General features: G+C 41.9%; 1 protein-coding gene across 1 annotated transcript; it reads left to right on the top strand.

Annotated features, from left to right (window-relative positions):
• Positions 1–4,028: 4,028 nt before the first annotated feature.
• paqr5b (progestin and adipoQ receptor family member Vb) lies at positions 4,029–8,866 on the top strand. The gene is made up of 8 exons (XM_012834623.2): positions 4,029–4,082; positions 4,187–4,314; positions 5,708–5,913; positions 6,115–6,241; positions 6,734–6,778; positions 7,501–7,597; positions 7,832–7,961; positions 8,432–8,866. The coding sequence occupies exons 1-8, from the start codon at positions 4,029–4,031 to the stop codon at positions 8,686–8,688; spliced, it is 1,044 nt and encodes a 347-aa protein (XP_012690077.1). The 3' UTR covers positions 8,689–8,866.
• Positions 8,867–15,542: the final 6,676 nt, after the last annotated feature.

Consider the following 15,542-nt stretch of genomic DNA (forward strand, 5'->3'; position numbering starts at 1 on the left):
CCCGCTCGGCCCAATGTGCCGTTAAGATTGTTGTGACACTGGCAGCGGTGTCAGAGGTTGCCTCGGCGGCGAGGCTGGCATATTGTGCCCGCTGGGGTGCGGCCCGCTCCCCTGGCTCGGCTCTGGCTGCCGACTGCTCGTTAATTATGAATCAGATGGAGGGCAGAGCGGGCCAAGCAGCCCTGGCTCCGCTGGGGAGCCTCCGCCAGACGAAACCTGCGCCGCGCCGGAAGACTAAACAAAGTACTGCGAAAACACAAAGGGTGGTCGGGATGATGCAGGGGTGCACCCGCACCTTCAGTCATCCACCAGCTGCTGATTTAGGCCAAAGGAGAAAGACAATGTGTGTGTGCAGAGCCCTGAATGTTTTTTTAGTCTGCTACTTCAACAAGCCCTTTCTGCCCTTGGCTAGGTACTGTTGTGTGGAGACACTAAGCCCACCTGTCTTCTTGATCATGGATGAATCACCTTGATACCTAGCAACAGAGTATTTAACACAAAATGTAGGCCTAGGAAATAGGTGGTTGTATCAACCACCTTGTATGACCTTGATGTCCACATGCTAAGGAATAGAGAATGAAGCAATGAACGGTCACTGAATCCGGGAAGGAAACATGGAGATGGAAAACACTATCCAGTTCACCTTGTCTGTTTTACAGCAGGCTTTGAGTTTGGTTTGAAAACACTGCCACCTGGTGGTATTTTGTTGCAGACAACTGCAGTATTAGGGTCATGTCTCTCTTGTTAACTAAAGAGTTAAAACAATTTTGATGATGAATGTGGTTCTCTACACATGTTTCGTAATCATTTCAGGGCACTGGCCAGCAAAATAGCCAGACAAGCTTTCTGAGCTGGTGTAATCCTTGCTGATTCAAAACTCAAACTCGTGAAACTATATTATGTTTTGTCAAGGGTTTTGTGAATGGCCATTAAAAAAGCCTATGGGTAATATATGTCTATGTTATCCCTTTTTGATGACCCTAAATATTGAGCTGTATAAACAGGTAGGTGTAAGGATTGTATCTATGCTGAAATCTACGGTATTGTACAGTGTTAACCACACAAACATTACCTTAATTTCATATTACAAGCATGACTAACTGATATCTAATAGTGTATCACATTGTTAGTTACAGTTGAGCTCTGGGAGTGTTGAATATAGGCTTAAGTTGGGTCCATTTAATTAGAAAAGTTAATGAGAAAAAAGCATATCAGACATTTAATTAATTCTACTATTAAAGTCTCAAGCTTGGAGATGGTCTTTGTCCTTGACATCTAAGATTGACTTTCAAGGAACATCTTGTCATGATATAACATAGTAGCTATCAGCATACATCTCGTCATAAAGAATCCTGTGTAACAAAAAATTGGTGTTAGATTCCAAAAAGAGAAAATGGGTCTCACATGTCAATATTTCCCTCTGGTGTATTTGTATTTGTACATATTTTGACCAGTCTTTATGTAACAGTCCCTGACTTTGACTACCTGCTTAAATAGCCATTTCAATCAAACAATAAACAATGTGTGACTGAACAGTCATTTTATCAGGTATGAATGAAATTGACATGTTCAAATCAGTAGCCATTAAAAGGGGCAGTTGTAAGTTGCTGGATCTCTCTGTCTGGCTTCCTGTTTGTCCAGCCTTTGTCCAGCCTGTTTGTCCAGCCTCATTCCTAACAATGCCAAACCAGCCCTTGGTCAGAATGGTAAACATTAGTTTTTTCGGAGGTCCTCCTTATCACTTTCTTTTAGAGCTGTCTCACAATTGAACCGTCTGTCTCTCAAGGAACGTCTGACCATAAATCATGAATCACAGTGGCTGTCAGCATGGCCTTGCTTTAAGTAGCCTGAGTTGGTTTCAGCAGACACTCTCACTCACAGCTGCCCCACTCTTATACACCACCCTTGCCTTCAGAAAATTACCTTCATTACCGTTTTAACATATAGGTCATTGCTCCCCCTCCTCTCTCTCTCTCTGTCTCTCTCTCTCTCTCTCTCTCTCTTTTTCTCTCTCTCTGTGTCTGTATCTCACTCTCTCTGTCTCTGCCTCTCCAGTACATCTAGACTGTTACAGTTACCTCAGACTTGGCATATAAAGGTAGTGATTTCCATCACGCTGTGATTTTGGTTTGGCTCTGACTGATGCCGGTTTCATGATTAACTGGTCTAAGTGGGGTTGCCAGAGCAGACAGACTGCTCTGGTGCTCCGTTGCTCTGGAGCTGGCAGCTGCTGCCACAAAGGGACATGTAGAAAAGAACAGAGAAATTACTAATGGGGGCCAGCCTTATCCATAAGACCAGAATATACAGGTATCCTAATTTCACACAAATAAATGGAGTGAACATGACCCCTACCCCATCAAACAAACTCCAGCATCACAATAGGATCTAAAGGGGGGACTGAAATGACAAACACTAGTGACAACTTGACTTACGATTAGTACCGTGTCGTGTTCTGTATCTACATGATGACAGTCTAAATTACATCCAAGACTCTGTCAACTGGGCTCCCAGCCAGAGCATGAGAAGAGGGGATATATGGCAATGGTTCAGATTATTGATTGCTTAGCGAGGTAGATTTTGCAACTTTGCCAATTAAGACCATATTATAAGCTGACTGACTGACGGTCTTTGTGGATGTCCACCCGTGGTGGTCCTCATTGTGAAGCTTTGGCAGTCCTATGGGCTTTGGGTATTGTTGACTGGTTGCATGTGTGTGTTATGCCTCTCACAGAAGAACTTATACACAACACATATATTCCCATGGCAGAAAATGAAAAGTCCCCTATGATGTGCCTTTTCAAATCATCACGTGTTTTTGAAGAATGTTTGCAACTGTTATTTAAGTGCTTCAGAGAACAAGAAATAACAAGGCTTGGATTGACTTGGACCGAGTTCTGTACAGAGGGAGAGCATTGGGCGCACCTACGTTAAACACAAAAGGATTAGTGGGGGGGAGATGTGTTTACCTTGTGCTGACTCACCCTTCACTCATTCACACCTCTCTCTCTTGGCATGAAGCACATGGGTGAAACCAGCTGAACGGGAGCGAGTCTGCCGTCACAGTGCTGAAAACGCATACATACACACGCTAGCTCTACCACTGTAGCATCAGAGTCGTGGTCTGTCTGCTAGGTTGCCGCTACATTGTTATGGTTGTGGTTGAGGTATTTAGCAGACCCTTTTCTCCATGAGAAAATAAAAATTACACACAAACAAGTGTCAATTTAAAATACAATTTTAAATGTTAAACAATCAATGAATAACAATAATAACAACCACAGCAACAACAACTATAATAATAACAATAATAGCAATTCCAAATATCAAAACATTATTATATTTTATAAAGTATGCCTCAAACAAAATAGACTAATTAGACAGATTATGTTTAAAAAGATGAGTTTCACCACATTATGGCAGTTAAATAAGATGGTGCTGCTCCAGAGGCTGTCCTATAGGCGAGAGTGAGGGACTTAGATTTAATTCTAGCAGCTCCAGGGAGCCAGTGAAGGTGACCCCCCCCCCCCCCCCCCCCCCATGTACTCGCCCACATCCACACCATTCCCATTCATGTCAGTGGCATATGTTTCAGAGGTCCTTGGTGAGTTTGCCTTTCCCTTGTTTCTTTGTGGGGATGAGATTCTCACAGTGAAACCTGTTGGACTTGTTGAGCTTTGCCTTTGCACTTCATTATTTCATCCTCATTGTTTTAATTGATCCTTGGCGGAATATTTATTTTACTTGTTTATGAAACACTTTTCTGAGCCAGACTCTTGTGTGTGTTTGGGAGAGTGTGTCTCAGTGGGTACACATGCTTGTTGCCCTTTTTATTGCTCCAGTGGCAGTGCCAGGTGTGTGTTGTGTGTCTGTTGTGTGTGTGTGAAAAAAGAGGGGAGTGGCTCAGGTGAGCAGGTTCTTGGTAAGGATCAGGGTTGGACCAGCCAGACGACTCCAGCTTCTCTCAGGGTGTTACTTGCTCACACGGCATTGCACTTCAGCCAGTTAACACCTCACACCGGTTTACCATGCTGAGCCTGATAAGACTACCTCGTGTTTTCACCGTCCACCAAGTTCCAAAAGTAAGTCCCTGTGTGTATACTTAAATGTTCCGTTTACTTTAGTTAAAAATGAACCCACGTATATTTTAAAGTGTAAGCATAGAATGTTTCCCTGTCTCCCTCAGGCGTTCCAGGAGGACAGCATCATCTCAGGATATCGCCATCCTCGCAGCTCAGCCACTGACTGCATCCTCAGCCTCTTCCAGCTGACCAATGAGACCCTGAACATCTGGACCCACTTCCTCCCCACATGGTAAGCTCCCTCGCCCGTTAGGCACCGTCAAAGCCCATCCAGAACCTTTGGATTTAGAGTACGGGAATCAAGGGAAGACATACTGCACCTTTTTTTTGTGTGTCTGCACACTTATAAGACAAGTTTAAACAAGCTTGTTTGACATACTCGTAACAAATTGAAGTTAATTGTCTGCTCGTTCCATCAGCGGAGGGAGCTCCCCAGCTGTTAGATGATTATGTCGTGAGGAGCTCTGTCATGTTACCCTAAGAAGATGGCTGAAGACTCTTAAGGCTGTAGTGAAGCATGTCTCTTTGCCATGGCAACAGCCGTCTGTTTGTTTACCGGTGGTATTGTGGGGGTGTTTTGAGGGTGCGGGGCTGCTCATTGATATGCCTGTTTTCCCCTCCCCGCGCTGTGAGCTGACTGGATGACACCGTCCTCCGAGAGCTCGTGGCCCTGCTGTTGTAGCGCAGGTCTCCTGTCAGTGCTAATGAGCTGCCTGTCAGACTCTCAGAGGAGCTCGCGCAATTAGTAAACAGCACGACGCAGAGATGGCAAGCTGCAAACATTATCTTTCATTTCATAATCAGTCCCTGGCTCATTCCCCAACTTATAGTGGGAACAAAGCCTGCTCCTTGCAGAGGAGATTGCAAAGCAAACGTGGTACTGTTGATAAGCCTTTTTTGACTAAAGAAATAGACGTACTTAAAAAAGAGCGCCTGACAAACCCTCACAGGTCAATTCTCACCTTTGTGTCAGTTTCATTTAGATTTGTGTCTTGACGTGGATTACAACATGCTTTTCCCTGCAGTGTTTTTGTTCTCAGCAATTTCTCTGATCTGCTGTCGGCCTGTTCTTTTTTGTTTGTAAATTACACTGTTGTCCTTACGATATGTGTCTGTATCCCAGTTGTATACCACAGGTTCAGCTAAGTAATTTGAAATAAACCTTCATATAAATAGATACCAGAAAGTATTTGAAATTTGTGCATTTATTCCAAAAATTCTTGCATAATATATTAACGACTATTTAGCACAACCAATACTTAATAAGGAAAATTCTGTGTTCTAGTGGCACAATGGCCAGATGTGTCAACAACACTAGACATAACACTTTCCTCTGGCATGCCACAGGCTATGACACAATTATTTAACAACACATTTGCATTCATCTCATCAAATGATTATTGTCCTCTGAAGACATCAATGCTTAACTGTAGGACAGGTCTTTATTAAAAACAAGTTAATTTTCAAGGCTACATATTCATACTCATCCAATATATATATATATATATAAATCTCCTGTCTCCTGTTTGGCTTGCCATTAAGTACACCCTCACAGTAATACGTGTTATTTGATACAACCATCCCTGCAGCTGAGGTACTGGAACGCCTCTGTGTGTTCCCTGCAGGTACTTCCTGTGGAGGTTGGTGAGTGTGGTCCTGATTCAGGACGCGTGGCACGATGCCTACGCCTGGCCCCTGCTTGTGTTCCTGGTGTCCTGCTGCATATACCCGCTGGCATCCAGCTGTGCGCACACCTTCAGCACCATGTCCACCAGTGCCCGTCACATCTGCTTCTTCTTCGACTATGGGGCAATCAGCTTCTACAGTCTAGGTGAGCCCATCTTCCTCTTTGATGCCCGTTTTAGGCGATAGTAGAGTAAATGACAAGAAAGAGAAAGACTGCAGAGAGACCTGTAATGAATCACATACTCTGCTTTATCCGTTAAACGGAGTAAAGAAAACATATCATTCCATATCATCCCATCCCGTGTCACCTCAGGTCTTGTGTTTGGGCTTTGTCTTGACTTCACAGGCTCTGCTGTCACGTACTCTGCTTATGTAATGCCAGACGACTGGGTGAATAGCACCTTTCACAAGTACTACATCCCCATTGCCGTCTTCAACACAATCATCTCCACTGCTATGGCTTGTTACTCCAGGTAAAAAAAAAAGAAAGCTACCCCTCCTTCACGAATGAGCTGTCTTGAAATGGCTCTCACCGTTCAATGGTTATAAATGTGGGCTGATAACACTTGGGAATCCTCGGGGTCTTTAAGCATAAAAAGAATAGTGGGGTTTTGAGTCGACGGCCAAGCTGTGAGTGGGATTCACACTCATGCTGAGTAATGAATCACGGCGGAGGGAGAGGAGTGTTCCATGAAACGTGTGAAGCCTGCTGGATGCTCAGTCTGGACTGAGGTTCAATGAGAGCAGAGCAGCTGATGTGTGAAAACAATTCATTGAAGCTTCTGTCCCATCCCAGTATAATCATGAATAAAAACTGTGCCATTAAATAGCGCAGTGCACACAATAGAACAGATTTGAGAGAGATTGTTGTTTTATTATGCTTGCATAAATGATCCTGTTGTGGTACAGCGTGCTGGTTGCCTGAACTTTCCTTTCTTCCCTTTCCTTAATGCTAATCTCCTAAGGCTTGGCTTACCATTTCTCCACTATAACCATGACACCATTAAAAGGTAAATCACATGTAAGGACACCATAGCATTGTAGAATGTGTGTGTAGAGAGTGTTCTGTGATGCATGCTATATGTTTGCTTTGGCCTGCTGCCTGGGATTTGAGGAATTCCAGTGAACTCTGGTGAACTGATTTGAGTTGAGAGCATTCACAGTGTGGCAACAAAAGGGACACATTTCCGTATCAACACAACACATATTGCATGTCATACATCTGTGTTCATATGTGATTTTTTCAATTTGCTAATTTTTTGTAAATATTACAGAGGAATTAGGCTCTCTATACAATAAAAATGAACTGGATTAAATCAAGCGAGTGAGTAGAAGGAAGATAAAAGGACATAAAAGGATATGTTGTTGTTTCTCAAACACCATTTGTGTGCATTGCTCTGAAACTGAAAAAAAAAAATAAGGTTGCCAGGTTTATCTGTGTTGGGTGTGCATGTCTGTGTCCAACACAATGAAACAATAGAAACCTGCCCTGACCTGACCATCCATTCAATAAGTTATCAGTGCGATTAGGATACCATACCAGTGCAGTAACTCCACTGCACACAGAGAAAGGTGTGTTAGTGCATTGTAGTCCTGGAAATGATAACCTCTGCAAAAGGCTGCCAGCTAACTAATGCTATCAACAGTAGTTGTTTTGCGTTTCTCCCCGAAGAACTTCCTTATTGCTTTGGAGACATGTTGATAAAACCTGACTGTTTCTTATTTCCATTAGATTCCCTGAGTGCCCAAAGCCAAAGCTGGGCCAACTGATCCGCATACTTTCCTTTGCCTTCCCTTATTTGTTTGACAACATTCCTCTCTTCTATAGGGTGAGTTATTTTGCTATGCTCTGGAGAAACATTCCTCTCTTAATGGTAAGTCTTCTATGGTAATTTAAACAATTCCACACCATGTAACGTCCTGGTAATCTCCTGAAGTAGATGAAACCATAGACGTTGTCAGATGCTGTGCGACCATGTCATGGTGCACTACATGTTTGTTCAAACATGTTGACAGCAGAGGCACTGAGGGTCCCGCCCTTCTCTCTCTCTCTCTCTCTGCAGCTCTTTGTGTTCGCTGGGGAGGATGCCAACCCCCTACACTATCGCCACATCGCCCTGGCTTTCCTCACAGTCTTCCTATGTGCCACCCACCTGCCGGAGCGGCTGGCTCCAGGCCGCTTCGACTTCATAGGTACAGCATCACACAGCCAACACCTCCCTGATAACACACAAACACACACACACCTATTCACATAACTGTTTGTATAGCAGGATATATGTTTTTTTTTTTTTTTGGAAAATGACTTACATTTTAAGAAATATTATACGTGTTTCTTAGACAGGGATTAACACCTTGTGAAGAATGATGCTCCTTGGATCTCATTTTAGTCTAAACTGTTCAGTCAAACACTAGCCATTTGTCTGACAGGCCTGATGTATACAGTAACATGAAATCCTATACACTTACATAATCATGTATACATGTTATCCCAATTCATTGATCTGTTCACAGTACAGAAGTGTTTTAGTGCTTCTTGTACGGTGCATTTGGTACTGTCTTATGTCTAGTACTACCTAACTGCAGTTATCACGGCTGTATTGCCTGAACTCATCATTTGAGTCAAGTCTCACTGTGTCTCACTGTGTTTCATTCCACCTCAGGCCACAGCCACCAGTTATTCCACGTGTCGGGCATCATTGGGACCCTCTTCCAGATGCAGGCCATTGAGACGGACATGAGGCTGCGGCGCCAGTGGCTCTCGGAGCACTCGGCTCCCATCACGTTCTTGGGCACGTTTGGAGCGGCCACCCTCTGCATCACCCTCAGCCTGGTGGTCATCTACCTCTTCAGCCTCTCTCTACTGTGGGCCCCCAGCATGAAAACTCAACAAAAACAGAAAGCCAAAGGCAGAGATTAACACCGCGTGTGTTTTTTGCAAGTGCCTGTTGACACTGCACTAGACACGTGCAGGTGCAGCTCAACAAAGACTTGGTGCTCGGTGAGGAGTCAGACAGCCTTTCATGACCTCGATGACGCAGTACAGTGGGAATGTATACTGTGATCAGCGAGTGTGTGTGTGTGTGTGTGTGTGTGTGTGTGTGTGTGTGTGTGATTTTCTCACCTGTCCAGTTTCTATCTTCACTTCAGGGCATGACTGTTTACTGGATTATTTTTGTTAAGCTATTAAATTGAAGAAGAATCTGCTGCTCGCATAGGCTAAGTTTAAAAAACAATGTATATAGTATATTCTTTATATACAGGACATGAAGTATAGATTAATATTTTATCTGACTACACTACCTTCACTTCATGTTATGTCAGAAAAACACCACAGAAAGAATGTGGAACGACCTGCTAGTTATGATAACAACAGAGTGAGGTCTCCCCTTTACGCTCTGTGATGTCTTGTTATGACAGTTATGAAGACAGTACGCAAGACATGCCAATGCAAGGATCTTTGAGAAGGGAGCACTGGCTGCTTTCAACTCCTTTTAAAGTGATTTCAGAAAGCACTTACATACTTTTGGATTTGTCTTGTTCAGCTATACACAGACAAAATCTGTTACATTATTTATCAAGTACAGCGATGTTGAATGTCTGTAAAATATCTGACTCGTGTTGTATTTAACGCCAAAGAACTCTGAAGGGTGAATTGTATTGGCAGGATTATGCTCCTTTGTGGTGTAATTTTGAATACTCATATTAGACATACATACAGAATGGTTAATATGTCCCTGTTCCAGATATCATGGGTACACTAAATATCTCAATCAAAACAAGCATAAGTGTTTTGATTATGGTTGTCAAGCCCGTTTCAGACAGTGGGGCCAAGCCATTACATTTTGGCTGCTTACATTTTAATATTGTAGATCTTTGTTTTACCTTAGGGTGACATTGACATCATCCATTAAATCACAACCAAAAAGGGATTTTACATCATAAATCCCCTTAAGACCACAGTTATTGTTTTTCTCTGTGACTGAATCAGCTGCCTTGGTGGGATGACAGATAAATGATCTGCCCAAACCTCTCTCTGTTTATACTATACAATATGGCAATAGGACAACACTTTTCAAAGAATTATAGGTAGGGGTAGAGCAGCACACAATAGTGGTGTATCTTTCTGTAAATAATGTGCCATATCATTTAATAAAGTAGTTGTTATGACTATAGTAGTCTGTCAATCCTTTGAAGATAAAACCGACTATATGGTCTGAATATTCTGAATAAATTGCCTTGTCAGATAAAGCACCAGATGATATTTACCCTGCATCCCATCATCAACTCTGGTTTAATATGTCTAAAGAAAATACTCCCATCCATTTAAATCTCATTTTATGACTTATACGGATGAATAGTGTGTGGTCTGAAGATGTGTAATTTCCACAGAGGTTAATAATTTATAATACTGATGATTCACAGCCAGTTTTTCTTTCCACGCCATGTTTTCTCATTCTTCCCATTCATTTAGTCACTAACAGCTTGAACATTCAACCTGCCCATGGTACTTTCATGCCTACTTCTGTCAAACTCTCTTCCTCCATCTAGTGGTAAAACATTGAAATTACATAGGTCTTAATACACTAGATGCCCGTTTTAATTGAAGGTCACAAACAATAGCTGGATCTGATACTAATGGCCCCTGAGGTACTGCAAGGCTTCACACCTTCTCCCATGTTGAAGAGGCCTCACAGTACACCATTGCTCAAAAGCTTAAAACAGCTTGCTGCTTCCCGGACCCTCTTATTAACTTCAATAAAGACCTGTCTCCCACATCTGTAACCTCTCTTATCCAAGAGAAATAATACCTGTAATCTATGACGCAGACCAATCTCCTCGAAAGAAGCTGCTATCTCACGTCTTATTAAAGAAATATGGCTTTGACCTTGCAGATCTTAATAACCGAGGATGTATTTCTAGCTCAATTCTAATTCAAATTCACAGAAAGAGCAGTAGAATAGCTACTCCATCAGCACTGGGTGAACTGGTTGTTTTAGCCTTAACAGTCTGGATATAGGTCACAGAAACACCACTGAGGTGCTGTTAATGATTCGCTTTGTGTGACTGACAAACCCAATCTCACTTCTTATTGTCATCCTCTGAACCTGTCAGCTAATATTGATTACATCACCACCAAGAGAAACCTTTGGGAATCACTGAAACAGCCCTGTAGTGCTTTTATTCCTACTGTTCAGATAGGCAGCAGCACCATGTTCTTCTGAACCCCAATCCCTATCTCCCCATGCTTCAGTTACACAAGCAGTTCCCCAGTACTCAGTTCAATAGGTACATTATCACAGTAGTTCAGGGTTCAGTATTAGGACCTTGATCATGGTTGCAACTTTCAGTTTAATATTACTGCTCAGCTTCAATCTCCAGCTATCCTTACCAGTCTTCAAGTTGGCATCATCGACGTGCAGAAGCATTCTCAAACTCAACAGCAACAAGGACAGTGTTGTGCTGCTGGCCCCCTCCATCTGTCATAGGAAGCTTGGCCCCTTTAGTGTGCTTTTTAATGGCTTCTCTGACATCTCACCAATGCGGTTAGTAATCTCCATTATATTCAGTGTCAAATATTTCTGTGGGGTCATTTGCTTTGAATATTGTCCCATGGGGCTTCACAGAGACCAAAGCTCTGAGAGCAAGGGGGGCTTTTTTAACAGCATGGATCATTTAGTTTTCAGCATCTCCACAGTCAAAATACTTATGCACTTACTTTTTCAAAATGACGCAATAGCAGACTTCCTTACTGATGCCTTACTTCTTCACCCATATGTCCCTGGCTGCATGTACTTTTCCTTGGACTCAAGTTACATCATCGCCCCCTCACTCGCTGTGCTTCTCTATGACTGGGCTTTCAACCATGCTGCCTCAAGGCTGTGCCCCAACCAACCAAAACTCACCAACATAGATACTGTTACAACCCTTAAATCTAGACTCAAAACCTTCAAGTAGAATGATGCCTTTGGCAAGAGAAATGTAATTCCGAAACAGTAAATACCAGTAAGAGAAATGGTAATACTTTCTTACAGTTTGGGAATTATATTTCACCTGATTATTTCCTACGTTGAATTATTGAATGAAATGATTCACCTAAATTGGTGTGGCTTAATCCAGATTAAGATATAATTATAATTTTTTTTTATTATAATTTAAGATATTATGTTTACATCAATCTAACACTTTGTTTTAAAATTATATTTATCTGCTCTAAACTGAAAATATTTTAGTTGATTCTTGTTACAGCATGCAGATGGAGCTTATTTTTAGGATTGACCAATTTTCTGAGGTGATAAAATAACAGTTGAATGTTTAGTGTGCATGTGAGAAGTCAACAGTATGTTCCCTTAAGGGAATCAACCGCATTCTCTGTGTAATTCCTCTCTATGGCATGGGACGCGTGTTCTCACTCAGTGCCAGGGGTCCTTCATTACTGCATGAATGAGCTGGCATAAGGCCAACTAGAGATGAAAGCTTGCATACAAGTGGAAAATGCTGAAAAATAACTGTTGGGGCAGAGAAAAACACAAGTAGGAATATAATATGTAATCCAAAGACTTTGACCTGTCATCTACCCTACTGTCAGTCCACCCTCACAGACAAGCAGTCAGTGTTTTTGGCAGTTGATGTTGACAGACAAGGACAAATTCATTGATGGAAACGTAAGCGGACGGGCGAGTGTTTGCATCAACAAAGCTCAGATTGGTCATATGAACAGATTGAAAGTGAAATAGCCAGAATGTAACTGGCTGTAATTATTTTAAACAGCAGGTGGCAGCACTTTCCTATACAATTTTATTCCTCTCTGCTCTTGTCATGAGGATTGGTCTGTTTGGCTAAATAGATAAGAACATAAGTGAGGTTATGAGCCTTAACAGAAATGAGAGAGGTAGAATTAATTTTAGTGGCACCCTCAAGTCTCGGGGCTATTTAACTCTGAATTTACACGAAATAGTTTTTTTTTACTTTCATGCACCATCAAAATGGAATGACATACAGTATGTGAACTACATCTCGTCGGTTCTGAATGGATTTTCTGAGCGTGGTAACATTTGCATATATAGAACATTTCACTGCCTAAATACAAGTTATTGATCTTAAGTAAACCTCTTATAATCGCATATGGATTCATGTTTTCACTCCAATTCCAAACCTTATTTTAACCTTTTTTCTTCTACTTGATGAACTATTCAAAAGTGTATGCATCTCAATATAATATTACATATGTTGATGATGTACAAATGTCACTACAACAATGTATATGGAACGACTGACACTGCATAAAGTCTGGTTCCTACTGTAAGCATTACTTGACAAAAAATGTACCTACATGTACATAAAGCCTCTTAAAAGCACTTCAGTCAGCTTCCAATTCCCAGACTGTCACTGATGACTTCCAGCGGAACTCATCAACACAGGATGAGACACACCTGCACTTGAGGAAGAGCAGCTGACCCTATTTACTCTTCCTGGTTTATTTATGACTGTTTTTGGATCCCATTAAATGGACGCCACTAGGGTTTGATTGACAGCATACCCCTCCAGTGAGAGAACTGGCATGCCTTTCCCCTTTCAGTTACTCCACAGTGACATCTACTGTTTATACTTTGTTTATCTCCCAAACACCCAGGCCTAAGAATAACAATGACAAATAGTTGCATGGATATTTCCCTACATTGTTATAAGTAAAACATTCGGAAGGGCCTCATGTAGCTTGGTGCAATATGTTTCTATCAGTATTTGAGAGACACACACACACACACACACACACACACACACACACACACACACTGAGACTGAGACTGAGACTGAGACTGAGAGTGAGACTGTCTGCTGGTTTTTTCTGTTTCCTGTCAAAACCTATTGATCCATTCCATTTGCACTAAGACCCCACATGACTCTGGTCTGCAGTTAGCCTAAAGGAGTCAATTTTACTCCAGCATTAAGGCACACACACCAACAAAGACACCCACACTTAGACACACACACACACACACACACACACACACAAACACACACACACAAACTAAATAGACTGTACATGTACACAGATTGCGGCATTTCATTCATTCATTCATCATTCATTTAATTTGTTCATTCATTCACACTTATGTTCATGGTCATGTTCAGTCAATATTGTATGTGAAAATAGAGGTGTTTAAATCATCCCTGGCAACATGTCATAACATGAGATAAAGGGTGAAAAAGTGTTAGTGTTTTGTTCCATTTGGGCTGAAAATGTAAGTTTAAGACTCACACAGCTGTGTATATTCACACAGCCTCACGCCATGTGCAGTCTACAAACATCTCTTGACAAAATAACAGCATGCTAAATAATAAGGATCATAGAGTCCAAAATATGGCTGTTTTTGTTTGCAGCGACTTTCCAGACCGATGACCCACATCAGCAAATACCGTGCACATTAATTCTGCCATGTCTTAATCCCTTCAGAAAGTAAGTAGACAAGGAAACAGCTGTCAGTTGACTCACAGTTCCACTAGTCCTCTGTTTCCACGACTGCCTGTAAAAATATTGACCTTTCCCTGAGTCCTGTTTACCTAGGCAGCCTTTAAGCACTGTTCGAGCAAACATCACATGGACTCTGCAGCACTCTAAATGGTCGTTCTGCTCAAACACTTACTAATTGTTGCTTAAATACCCTCTTATCTTTGTTTTCAGTTTTTTTTTTTTTGCTGTTTGCATTGGAGCATGCGATTGGTCATATTTCATGTACTTGGCGCCATTGTTGTAAACGCAAAAGATTAACTCTTTGTCTCATTTGTTTGTCCTTTGTCGCAAGGTTCTGAAAGGATACGATTCAAAACATAAAAAAATGAACTCAAAATGTTATAAATGTGTCAGTGTAATGATGGATTTACAAAATAATGTATATGCAGATGACTAAGTGGGTTTGTAAGAAAGATTCATGAAACACTAATACATCACAATACATTCCAAAACTCCTTAGGGTTCGGCCATTCCAAGCATGTCTATAGAGGAGAGGTAGAAAGGGGAGATTCAATGTCATTTCACGCCACACTACCACATCACTGCAATTTTCAGTTCTTAACAAAACATAACCAGCCCAGATTGTATTCCAGTAAATTTTCAGTGACCAGGTTACAGTGTAACATTGATCACATGGTGTTTGCGCTCAGCAATGGATTTGCCTGTATTTGTCTAACCCTCACTCTGTGCTTGACAAGCTGTGACACCATTGTAATGGAAAAGACATGATGGCCTCCTGTCCCTCTTCCCCTCCTATTTTCAACCCTATCTGGCCCTAATTAAACACTGCGTGTTTGCTCAGCCGTCACCGTGTGTTCAAAGTACACAGGCAGCCTCGGAGGCTTTTGTTGAGTTAAGTTGCGTCTTATTTCCTCATTTTCAGCTGACATTCACCTGTTAGACTGAACTCACGCTGAGCCGAACCCCCCCCCCAATGATTCCCCTTCCCTGGTTATTATGGAAGCACCATAGGATTTCCTACTGATATAATATGAAGGATGATTTGTTTTTCTAAGACTTACAACGCGGCTCTAAAAAAAAGACAATCTCGCAGGATTTGCGACGGTATTTACTAATGTAGGTAAATAATACACCAAATCCGGCTTAGTGTCAATCAAATGTGGTCAGCACTTCAGCTCATGTGGAAAAAAACAACATTGGTGGGCATGGGTGTGAGTCTGTGAGTGACAGTGTGCATGATTATGCATGAGTGTGGTGTGGCGTATGGGTGTGGTGAAAGAGATTTGAAGGGGAGAAGGGGG

The sequence above is a fragment of the Clupea harengus genome, chromosome 6, assembly GCF_900700415.2.
Source record: "Clupea harengus chromosome 6, Ch_v2.0.2, whole genome shotgun sequence".
In the NCBI taxonomy this organism is placed as follows: domain Eukaryota; kingdom Metazoa; phylum Chordata; class Actinopteri; order Clupeiformes; family Clupeidae; genus Clupea; species Clupea harengus.

Bases quoted from the DNA above. Each gene is read 5' to 3' on its own strand.
- paqr5b (XM_012834623.2), top strand. From the start codon at position 4,029: ATGCTGAGCCTGATAAGACTACCTCGTGTTTTCACCGTCCACCAAGTT. The intron at 5,914-6,114 runs GTGAGCCCATCT...TTGACTTCACAG, and splicing joins AATCAGCTTCTACAGTCTAG to GCTCTGCTGTCACGTACTCT. The intron at 6,779-7,500 runs GTAAATCACATG...TATTTCCATTAG, and splicing joins AACCATGACACCATTAAAAG to ATTCCCTGAGTGCCCAAAGC.